This window comes from Salmo trutta, chromosome 26, assembly GCF_901001165.1.
Source record: "Salmo trutta chromosome 26, fSalTru1.1, whole genome shotgun sequence".
Lineage (NCBI taxonomy): Eukaryota > Metazoa > Chordata > Actinopteri > Salmoniformes > Salmonidae > Salmo > Salmo trutta.
In genome coordinates this window covers 36,384,348-36,396,273 of record NC_042982.1, presented here as the reverse complement: position 1 = coordinate 36,396,273, position 11,926 = coordinate 36,384,348, and the positions used below count along the sequence as shown (strand labels likewise).

Sequence of the window (11,926 nt, the reverse complement as noted above, 5' to 3'; positions counted from 1 at the left end):
GGAGTCAATGCGTTTATGAAATCTTTCCATGGGATCCACAGATTGAAACGCGTTTAGTTTGGTTCTATAGTCAGACACTCTGAGGTGACACATAAGCCCCATACATAGGCTATCACTCTTACGCTGAGAGAAAGGCGACATCTCGAACAACATCAAATCAAATATTTAATTCCAGAAATCAGAATCATATCAGGAGTTTCTCTTGCATAAAGACGTCTGGCTGAGGGGGTTAACTTCGCGCGCATTAGTAATGCATGAGTAGTGGGAGGGGGCTGGCGGTGCGCGATGCCCCCCAATAGACTCTCGAGACATTGTCATGGAAAGAGACCACCGCCTCGCTATTGTCTCGCGGACTGCCAAGTTTATTATAAACACTGCGCGAGCTGGCCGGTGCGCTGTCATACGGAGCGCAAAGCGAGGTGGTCAGGCAGGGAGCGAGAGAGAAGCTGATGTGGATGGAAGAGGCCGCTACTGATACTGAGAGAGAAAAGAAAGAAAGAGATTTCAGGAATATTGCTGTCAAGGAAGAGAGAAACACGTGAAGAAATAAATATATAGTCAAAGAACACCCTGCTTTGACTGAAAACAAGAAAACCAAATTGGAGAGAGGGACCGCTAACTCGGGGACCTAAAGCTGGTCCTTGGAGAAATTAGAAAAACTGAACTCATTCTGTGGTGTTTTTCCAGCTTCAACGTTTTAATTCCTCTCGAATCCTGAGAAGTACATTTCATCAAGAGCTCGCCCAGAGTTGTCGTTCTCGCGTCTCCATGTATAAAATGGATTACTCCTACCTGAACTCATATGACTCGTGCATGGCGGCCATGGAGGCATCGGCCTACGCGGACTTCAGCTCCTGCAGCCAGGCCAGCTCGTTCCAGTACAACCCGATCCGGACCGGGTTCGGTGCCAACCCGGGCTGCGCGCCCCTCAGCACCGCGAACTGCACACTGGGGTCCCTGCGCGAGCACCAGCCCACACCCTATTCCACAGGTAAGAGCGCGCAGAGGGCATGGGCGGGACATCAGGCATGCAGGACTTTCTCACTACAATGTTTCACCTCCAGCTGCAAATGTCTGGGGATGTAGACTATAGTTAAAGCGTCTGGTTTTTATTTGAAATACGTGCGTAAAATGTATTTTTTTTATTTGATTATGCCAACTAGGCTAATCGAAGAAGGTAAGACATTTGATTTGATTAATGAAAACCAAATCAATCGAAATTATAAATATTCTGTTACATTTTCTCATACCTCTTAATTTTGAGGGTCGCTCAAATCTAACCTCTCGTTTCATGTTCGTTGGTATGGAGTAATTCAATCAGTGGAAAATTCGTTAGAGGGCAAATATATCTGTATTATCAACTAATCAAATGTGTCATTTGTTTAGTCAATTTATTTTATTAAATCCATAATTGTATATTTGTATATTTCGTTATGTGGTCATGATTCGACTGCGCAATTCAAATGTTCGTTTTTTGCTACATTGCCATACATTTCCATTTTTATGATTTATGTCATTATGGTTGAACATGCAAATGTATTTATTTATTAAACATTTTGCAGGATGAAATCTCTTGAGTTGCACCATCTCGTTTTCAAGTGTCCAAAAAACCCCCGAAACAAACAAACAATAGCCTACTTAGTAACAATAATAATATGTCAACTACTGTCTTATAATAATAACAATTCAATAATAATAATAAACAAAAACGTACATTAACAGCATAGAAAAGTTGTTTTACAACTACTAATAGTGCTACAACCAATAAAAACGTCCTTTTTGTCAACAAATGGTTGAATAGTGCAGGCTATGCCACCTTATTCGAAAAGCGTACACCTGCTGCTGCGCCTAAAACGTGATTATTTCACTGCTTATATCCAGACCAAGCGAATTACCACACACTTTTTGGATGAGTTAATATTTAAAATTGTATTTTATTTTATTGCAGCTCCAATGAAGACACACTGACAGGAACGTCACGTGCGTTATGCGCTCTCGCTCGCTCTCTCTCTGGGAAAAACCAATGATTTATTCCAGAATATCTGTCTCTAATGAAAAGTATTAAAGTATTAATTTGAATACTTTTAAAATCAATTTGAATGAAACTGGTTGGTGGTTAGTCTATCACAACATTTTATTTAATGCCCTTGTTGATAGCCTATCAAATTCTGTTATTCCATATTTAGCTTAGGCAAATTTGATCAAATGACAAATGATGTAGGTTAGTTCATGGTATAATTACAGCTAGGTAATTCCATAAATATGATCAGATATGTTTTTACTTTTGGACTATTTCCCTATCATTGCCATAGACTAAAGCAGAAGAGAAACATCAATAAAACGAATTCAGAATAATACATTATATCAATATGGGAACTACGATATTCACCTATCCTACTTGTAGACTAAATACCCTTAGTTGGATTGATCAAGTCCATTAAAAACTTTTATTCTCCAGGGGAAAAAATCGTCAAGCTATAGCCTATAACCTACCAGATCAGACAAAATCAACTCCGTAACATAGTCTATCGAAAAACGCCTAAAATAAAATAGTTTAGGATTTACAACACATCCATTTTGTTCTGATACCATACTTAATTCAAATAATGAATTGGTTTTATTGTGATTGGTTGACTCCGCAGTTCCATATAAGTTCTTCTCGGACCCTTCCGGTTTGAACGAGAAGCGGAAGCAGCGGCGCATAAGGACCACCTTCACGAGCTCACAGCTGAAGGAGCTGGAGCGCGTGTTCGCAGAGACCCACTACCCCGACATCTACACGCGCGAGGAGCTTGCACTCAAGATCGACCTTACTGAGGCGCGCGTACAGGTGAGTCCAGTGGTCTGATGACAAACACGAATTCACAATATATATTTTTTTAAATCATAAACGTATGGGTCTACACCGTCATGTATTTTTTTTTTTAGAGATGCAACCAATTATTGTAAAAATTATTGCAATCTACCAAATTGTAATCTGTGCATCCTTCATGTGAGTTTGATTCTAGAGATAGAAATACATACTATGTGTTGTTATTTTGTTGCCGTTTTACTCTGGTTGTATGTTTAGACTTTTCAATAAGACTAAACTATATCGTCTGTCTGTGTCAGGTATGGTTCCAGAACCGGCGGGCTAAGTTCCGTAAGGTGGAGCGTGCGGCCAACTCTAAATCTGGTAACGGGACCGGGGGCCCAGGAGGGAACAATGGCTGTACCGGGGCTAAAAAGGGCGAGCCCAGATCTTCCTCGGATGACGACGAATCAAAAGAGTCCACCTGCAGTCCCACCCCTGACAGCACCGCCTCGCTGCCCGGCTCAGCCAATGGGAACATGGGTAGCCCCGCCAGCCTCAGCCCCAGCCCCGCCCCTGCTAACAGTGGCTACGCTAACACCTCCAGCTCCCCCATTCTGCAGGGGCTCAAACCCCCTGGCTGGCCCAGCCTAGGCCCCACTAACCCAGGAATGGCCCAACCCACAGCCCATGCTCCAGAGCTGCTGAAGGCGTGGCAGCCGGCAGACAGTATGACAGGGCCGTTCGCTGGCGTGCTCTCCTCCTTCCACCGGAAACCCAATGCTCTCAAGACTAACCTGTACTAGAGACAATGAACAGAGATCTCTAGTATAACTACTGTATATCTATACAGACTATCTGTACTAGAGACAATGAGCAGAGATGTCTAGTATAACTACTGTATATCTATACAGACTATCTGTACTAGAGACAATGAACAGAGATCTCTAGTATAACTACTGTATATCTATACAGACTATCTGTACTAGAGACAATGAACAGAGATTTCTAGTATAACTACTGTATATCTATACAGACTATCTGTACTAGAGACAAGGAGCAGAGATCTCTAGTATAACTACTGTATATCTATACAGACTATCTGTACTAGAGACAATGAACAGAGATCTCTAGTATAACTACTGTATATCTATACAGACTATCTGTACTAGAGACAAGGAGCAGAGATCTCTAGTATAACTACTGTATATCTATACAGACTATCTGTACTAGAGACAAGGAGCAGAGATCTCTAGTATAACTACTGTATATCTATACAGACTAACCTGTACTAGAGACAATGAACAGAGATTTCTAGTATAACTACTGTATATCTATATTCTCCTTCCCCCTCTATCTACTGCCCCCTGGAGCAGGACTACCCCTTTCATTTATTACCCCCGATCACTCCATGTGGCAGTTGTAGTTTGTGAATGTGTGAGTGTTTATGTTGAAGTGTGTGTAACATGCATCTCGTACGGGGAGTGTGTGTGTGTGTTTATGTATGTATGTGTGTGTGTGTGTGTGTCAGATGTTCTGTATGTTCTCACTCCAACAAAGCTACACATACCCCCCCCCCCCAACACACACACTATACACAGTACGAAAGGCCTTAGCAGACATTGTGGTGCACTTAGTAACACTAGCTCCTAGCCCCTGTACCCCCTGATTAGTATGTGAATATGGCAGGGTGAAGGTAAACAGTCAGTCTCCCTGGGGAGACTCAGGGGACAAAACCCAAACTGTTACCAGCAAGCACAACTTCCTTTATATCCCTGGCAGAGAGAGGGGACCCCCAAATCCAATTATCCCCCCGAAGGCCAGACCAGACCCCCGCTCACATCCTCACTACACCCCAAGCCAGTGTACCCCGACACAACTCCTACTGTCAGACAACCCCCCGCCACCCCGATCCCCGTTTCCCTGACTACCAGCTCAAACATCTCACATATACGTATTCCTTTACCCTTCACATAGCAACGCTCCCTCCCTGACTGACTGGCTGGCTGGCTGACTAGCTGGCTGGCTGGCTGGTTGACTGACTGGCTGGCTGGCTGACTAGCTGACTAGCTGACTGACTGGCTGACTGACTTGCTGGCTGACTAGCTGACTGACTAGCTGACTGACTAGCTGGCTGGCTGGCTGACTAGCTGACTGACTGACTGGCTGACTAGCTGGCTGACTGGCTGGCTGGCTGACTAGCTGACTGACTAGCTGGCTGACTGGCTGGCTGACTAGCTGACTGACTGGCTGGCTGACTAGCTGGCTGACTGACTAGCTGACTGACTAGCTGGCTGACTGGCTGGCTGACTAGCTGGCTGGCTGGCTGACTGGCTGGCTGACTAGCTGACTGACTAGCTGGCTGACTGGCTTGCTGACTAGCTGGCTGGCTGGCTGACTAGCTGGCTGACTAGCTGGCTGACTAGCTGAATGACTGGCTGGCTGATTAGCTGACTGACTGGCTGGCTGACTAGCTGAATGACTGGCTGGCTGATTAGCTGACTGACTGGCTGGCTGACTAGCTGGCTGACTGGCTGGCTGACTAGCTAGCTGACTAGCTGACTGACTAGCTAGCTGACTAGCTGACTGACTGGCTGACTAGCTGACTGACTAGCTGACTGACTGGGGGAAGGTGGGGGCAGAGGTATAAGATGTTTTGGGATTCAGGTCAGCATTGTTGTACTTCCTCTGACCTCAGCTTGAACACTAGTGGACCAGTGGTTGACCGTTATTATTGCATAAAACACGTCACTCTAATGGTCTGTGACACTCGTCCCCGTGTCCCTATGTTACTATAGAGACGGCACTCAAGACAACTATACTGGAGAACAGTTATTTATTGATGAGAAAATAATGGAATAACAATAAACATGTTTTCGTGACCAAAAGCAGTATGTCTTTTGAAATAGACATATCAAAATGTTGTAATTGAACATGATTTGTAAATAGTAATATAAATATGAGTCCTAGTCTAGAGTGTTTTTCCCACATTGCTTTGAGGTGTTGTTCACTACAGAGCATGTCTCAGCTCATCGGTCACATCCTGTCTACATAAGGGCAAAGGGAAGGCTTATAGCAACTGTGTGAAGGGTTATAAAGGTTGTGTGAAGGGTTATAGCACTACTGTAATATTCTGTCAAATAAATCTAAAAGCATTGCTCAAACTAACAAGATGTGGTTTTGTGTGTGTCCCTGGCTCTGAGCATTGTGGGGATGCTAAGGGATCATATCACTCTTCCCTGCACTCACATTTCTTCCTCTTCTTTTCAAATAATCTCTCTCTTGGTCTCACTCTCTCTCACACACACACAAAAGGGAGTCACAGTGGCCAGCTATTCTCAGCACCAATGAGGGAAAGTGTAAAAATATACCCTATCCCAGTTTCAAAACTGAAGCTTCAGAAGTCAGTGATGGTGAAATCAGTCCTCATAGTCAGCTGGAGAAGAGACAACAGAACAAGATGTCATCACCACTGAGAACTTCAGTTAGTTTAGTCCTTCTGTTTTAATAACCTGTAAGATAGTGTATGATGTGTGTTATGGTAAACAATAAAGGTAATTTCTCCTTCCTGTCTATTTTAATCATATTGTTCTTCCCTGTCCTCTCATAGGTTTTTCCATCAGAAACACATCCAACCTTCAAATGTAGTCAGTTATACTGCCAAGAGAAAAACAGCGTTGACGGGTTAAATATTAGCTTAACAAGAAATCAATGGTTACACGGTTACACCAAGAAAAAGACTGGAGCTCGATAACACTGACAATCTTTACAGATTGTATAGAGTATAGGAGAAAGCACTGTAGGATAAGACCCTAGGGAATGGGGTATAGGAGAAAGCAGTGTAGGATAAGACCCTAGGGAATGGGGTATAGGAGAAAGCAGTGTAGGATAAGACCCTAGGGAATGGGGTATAGGAGAAAGCAGTGTAGGATAAGACCCTAGGGAATGGGAAGGGGTATAGGAGAAAGCACTGTAGGACAAGGTGCTAGGGAATGCCAACTCACTCACTCACTCACTCACTCACTCACTCACTCACTCACTCACTCACCATTGCACCTTGTACCAAATGGTGGGTTGGACATCACTTTATATGTGCAGAAAGCTACATTTCCATGTGTTCATCTACAAAGCCCTTTTGGGTAAACTCCCTCTTTACCTCTAGTCTGGCCTCCTTCACCAGCAGCAGTTACCATCCCCGGTCTGCTAGGTGGTTGCTACTTAACGACCCCAGGACATTTACAGTATTAGGCAAGACTGCCTTCTTGTCTTGTGCACCAGAGGCATGGAATAGCCTACAATCCATGCTTAATCTAGGTATGTTAGTCAGTGGTAAAGTACTTAAGTAAAAATATTTTAAAGTACTACTTAAGTAGTTTCTTTGGGTATCTACACTTTACTATTTATATTTTTGAAAACTTTTTACTTCACTACATTTCTAAAGAAAATGTACATTTTACTCCAGACATTTTCCCTGATACCCAAAATTACTAGTTACATTTTGAATGCTTAGCAGGACAGGAGCATGTCTAATTCACGCATTTATCAAGACAACATCCCGGGTCATCCCTACGGTCTCTGATCTAGCGGACTCACTAAACACAAATGCTTCGTTTGCAAATTTTGTCTGAGTGTTGGAGTGTGCACCTGGCTATCTGTAAATTAACAAAAACAAACAAATTGTGCAGTTTGGTTAATATAAGCAATTTGAAATCATTTATAATTTTACTTTTAAAACTTAAGTATATTTTTTTGAAATTCTATTTACTTTTGATAATGAAGTATATTTAAAAGCAAATACTTTTAGACTTTTACTCAAGTAGTATTTTACTGTGCGACTTTCACTTTTACTTGAGTCATTTTCTTTTACCTTCATTTAACTAGGCAAATCAGTTAAGAAAAAATTCTTATTTACAATGACGGCCTACCCCGGACAAACCCTAATCCGGACGACACTGGGCCAATTTTGTGCCACCCTATGGGACTCCCAATCACGGCCGCTTGTGATACAGCCTGGAATCGAACCAAGGTCTGTAGTGACGCCTTTAGCACTGAGATGCAGAGCCTTCGACCACTGCGCCACTTTAGAGTGCTGGAGCCATTTTCTATTAAGGTATCTTTACATTTACTCAAGTATGACAATTGGATACTTTTTCTACTACTGATGTTAGTGCCACTGAATGAATTTAAAATATTGATGGGAGACTCTGTTACATGTATGTTGTATGTTTTAATTCTGTATTGTATTGATTATTGCTGTCTTCTTGGCCAGCTCTCCCTTGAAAAAGAGACTCTGGGTCTCAATAGGCTTTTCCTAGTTAAATAAAAAATAAAAATGGGAGTAGGGTATAGGAGATGGAATGGGAGAGGGGGGTAGGGATAAGGCCCTAGGGAATGGGAGTAGGGTATAGGAGATGGAATGGGAGAGGGGGGTAGGGATAAGGCCCTAGGGAATGGGAGTAGGGTATAGGAGATGGAATGGGAGAGGGGGGTAGAGGAGAGACAGGAGAAGGTACTGTAGGATAAGGCCCTAGGGAATGGGAGTAGGGTATAGGAGATGGAATGGGAGAGGGGGGTAGGGATAAGGCCCTAGGGAATGGGAGTAGGGTATAGGAGATGGAATGGGAGAGGGGGGTATAGGAGATGGAATGGGAGAGGGGGGTAGAGGAGAGACAGGAGAAGGTACTGTAGGATAAGGCCATAGGGAATGGGAGTAGGGTATAGGAGATGGAATGGGAGAGGGGGGGTAGAGGAGAGACAGGAGAAGGCGCTGTAGGATAAGGCCCTAGGGAATGGGAGTAGGGTATAGGAGATGGAATGGGAGAGGGGGGTATAGGAGATGGAATGGGAGAGGGGGATAGAGGAGAGACAGGAGAAGACACTGTAGGATAAGCAGGGTTGGGTAGGTTACTTTCTAAATGTAATCCATTACAGTTACTAGTTACCTGTCCAAAATTGTAATCGGTAATGTAACTTTTGGTTTACCCAAACTCAGTAACGTAATCTGATTACATTCAATTAATTTTAGATGACTTTCCCCTTAAGAGGCATAAGAAGACAAAAATGGATGTTACATTTTACTTTATGGGTTGGTTATGTAGGCTTCTTCTAACCCATCACTTTCTACTACATATAATAATATGATTAAATTATATCTTTACATTAAAAACCAAAGTCTATCAGAATTCCAGTCATTCCAATAAATGTTATACGCCTTGATATTCAAGAATAGGACTTGGAAATATGGAAGTATAGATTAACCAAACTATTTTACCTGAGTATAACCCAAAAATTAAGGACTTATTAGCCAGCCCTACTGTGTTGTTTATGATTTTGTCATTGAGGACGGATTGGGCTTATTGTTTCTAAATGATAAATAAATGCTTCACTCATGGAATGACATGCTTTGAGCACTACTGAAAAGTGCTATTTACGTGTGAAAAATGAATGCCATATGCTGTATTTGCTATAGGCCTGTTGTTTACCTTTTGGTTGGTGACACTTTGATATCTTGATAATATGCAGCTGTTTAAAGGGCAACTCCATGGATGAAACAATAACAAAACGGACCACCCCGCCTCTGTTTTGGTAAAAAGCGGAGGGATGGGCCTGGAGAAATGTTACCACTCTCAGATTAATACACAGAGCTACAGATGTAAGGACTGACCATCCATGATATCAACATTATAGTTTTAACTACTGTATGTTATGAGGCTATATTTACAATGTTTCCAAACATTGGAGAAAAACAAGTTCATATTTTGGGTTCTGATGGAGTGTGAAAGTTGAACTTAGCTCATGAGGCATGTATAAGTTATATTCTTCAAGAATCAATGGATATATATACTTATATAATTTATAAGTCCAAAAATGGATGTACCATCTACAGATTGACCCTTTAAGTCTATCAAAAGTGAGCGAGTTTGAGCATGTGTCCAGTAGGCCTATGGATTTATTTTTATTTACATCAACTTGAATTATATTGTGCAATAAAAGCAGCACTTTTATTCCGTAGGCTGGGATCCGCACTATGCAGCTGTTGCAAGAGCGCATTTTTCACTGGCTGTCCACTGGTTTCAAAAACAATGATTGATAGGCAGCTTATTCTCCTTGAATTCAACCATTATTGGGTTGAAATCCACATTTAGATTTGTGAACAGCCATCCACAATCCGTAAGGCACAAATAGCTAAATGAGAGAGCAGCAGTGTGATTCACATCAATGCACCATGTAGATATCAATAATAAGTGATATCCGTATCGCTGTAGACTACACCACTGCTGTCATCCTTACCTACAAGTGTTTATTCAAGTTGGATAATCTTTGGATGCTGACAGCAGTCGTACCATTGGAAGACAGCTTGGACTGTAGGCTACAAAAGCCTATTCCTGCTCTTTTCCCGCGATCCATCAAACCCATTTGATGTGCTATCATAGTGGTCTCTGACTTGTGGTCAGATTCGCTCAGGTGGAACAAACTTAATATATTTGCGCCTTCTTCAATGCTGATTTGAATGCCACTGAGAAAACAGAAAAGTGTCAACAATTTTTTCCCGCAAACATCCTTTCTGAATTTAAAAGTAATCCTCGAAGTAATCTTCTAGTTTTTCAAAAGTATCTGTAATCTGATTACAATATTTTTGCTTGTAACGGATTACAGTTACATGTAATCTGTTACTCCCCAACCCTGAGGACAAGGCACTGGAGAATGGAAGAGAGGGGATAGAGAAGGAAGGAATGGGAGAGAGGGGATAGAGAAGGAAGGAATGGGAGAGAGGGGGTAGAGAGGAAGGAATGGGAGAGAGGGGGTAGAGAGGAAGGAATGGGAGAGAGGGGGTAGAGAGGTAGGAATGGGAGAGAGGGGGTAGAGAGGTAGGAATGGGAGAGAGGGGGTAGAGAGGTAGGAATGGGAGAGAGGGGGTAGAGAGGAAGGAATGGGAGAGAGGGGGTAGAGAGGAAGGAATGGGAGAGAGGGGATAGAGGAGATGGACTGGGAGAGAGGGGTTAGAGGAGATGGACTGGGAGAGAGGGGGTAGAGGAGATGGACTGGGAGAGAGGGGTAGAGGAGATGGAATGGGAGAGAGGGGGTAGAGGAGATGGAATGGGAGAGAGGGGGTAGAGGAGATGGACTGGGAGAGAGGGGTAGAGGAGATGGAATGGGAGAGAGGGGTAGAGGAGATGGAATGGGAGAGAGGGGGTAGAGGAGATGGAATGGGAGAGAGGGGGTAGAGGAGATGCACTGGGAGAGAGGGGTAGAGGAGAAGGAATGGGAGAGAGGGGTTAGAGGAGATGGAATGGGAGAGAGGGGTTAGAGGAGATGGACTGGGAGAGAGGGGTAGAGGAGATGGACTGGGAGAGAGGGGGTAGAGGAGATGGAATGGGAGAGAGGGGGTAGAGGAGATGGACTGGGAGAGAGGGGGTAGAGGAGATGGACTGGGAGAGAGGGGGTAGAGGAGATGGACTGGGAGAGAGGGGGTAGAGGAGATGGAATGGGAGAGAGGGGGTAGAGGAGATGGACTGGGAGAGAGGGGGTAGAGGAGATGGAATGGGAGAGAGGGGGTAGAGGAGATGGACTGGGAGAGAGGGGTAGAGGAGATGGACTGGGAGAGAGGGGGTAGAGGAGAAGGACTGGGAGAGAGGGGTAGAGGAGATGGACTGGGAGAGAGGGGGTAGAGGAGATGGAATGGGAGAGAGGGGGTAGAGGAGATGGACTGGGAGAGAGGGGGTAGAGGAGATGGACTGGGAGAGAGGGGGTAGAGGAGAAGGACTGGGAGAGAGGGGGTAGAGGAGAAGGAATGGGAGGGGCTACTTTATGCTAAAGATGAAACAACTTGTGACATCATCAGATAAATACTTAATTCTTACACGTTTCTCCTGTTTCCACTCATTCCTCATTTTTTACAACAGTCAAAGAACGTCAACATATACATTTATATAAAACATAATCATGAACGTTAAAGTATAATGTTAAAAACAGTCCTTTATATGACTTGGTGTGTCTTCAGTTTTTATCCTGTTCCTACTGAGGTTGCCAGGACAACAGCACCACCATGTGGTGACGTGAACAACCAGCAGCCTGTGGTGTCTGCCAGTGTGTCTCAGTCAGGATCCTGGGGACCCACTGTGTGTAGGCTGGACT

The 11,926-nt window shown here is 43.7% G+C and overlaps 1 protein-coding gene across 2 annotated transcripts; it reads left to right on the top strand.

Annotated features, from left to right (window-relative positions):
- The first annotated feature begins 295 nt into the window (after positions 1–295).
- LOC115163717 (paired mesoderm homeobox protein 2A) lies at positions 296–4,811 on the top strand. 2 transcript variants are annotated; one of them, XM_029715856.1, is made up of 3 exons: positions 296–991; positions 2,643–2,830; positions 3,112–4,811. In XM_029715856.1, the coding sequence occupies exons 1-3, from the start codon at positions 769–771 to the stop codon at positions 3,595–3,597; spliced, it is 897 nt and encodes a 298-aa protein (XP_029571716.1). In that variant the 5' UTR covers positions 296–768; the 3' UTR covers positions 3,598–4,811. The 2 variants fall into 2 exon arrangements, with proteins under 2 accessions (XP_029571716.1, XP_029571717.1); XM_029715857.1 differs by lacking the exon at positions 296–991 and adding an exon at positions 1,035–1,177.
- Positions 4,812–11,926: the final 7,115 nt, after the last annotated feature.

Bases quoted from the DNA above. Each gene is read 5' to 3' on its own strand.
- LOC115163717 (XM_029715856.1), top strand. From the start codon at position 769: ATGTATAAAATGGATTACTCCTACCTGAACTCATATGACTCGTGCATG. The intron at 992-2,642 runs GTAAGAGCGCGC...TTGACTCCGCAG, and splicing joins GCCCACACCCTATTCCACAG to TTCCATATAAGTTCTTCTCG. The intron at 2,831-3,111 runs GTGAGTCCAGTG...TGTCTGTGTCAG, and splicing joins TTACTGAGGCGCGCGTACAG to GTATGGTTCCAGAACCGGCG.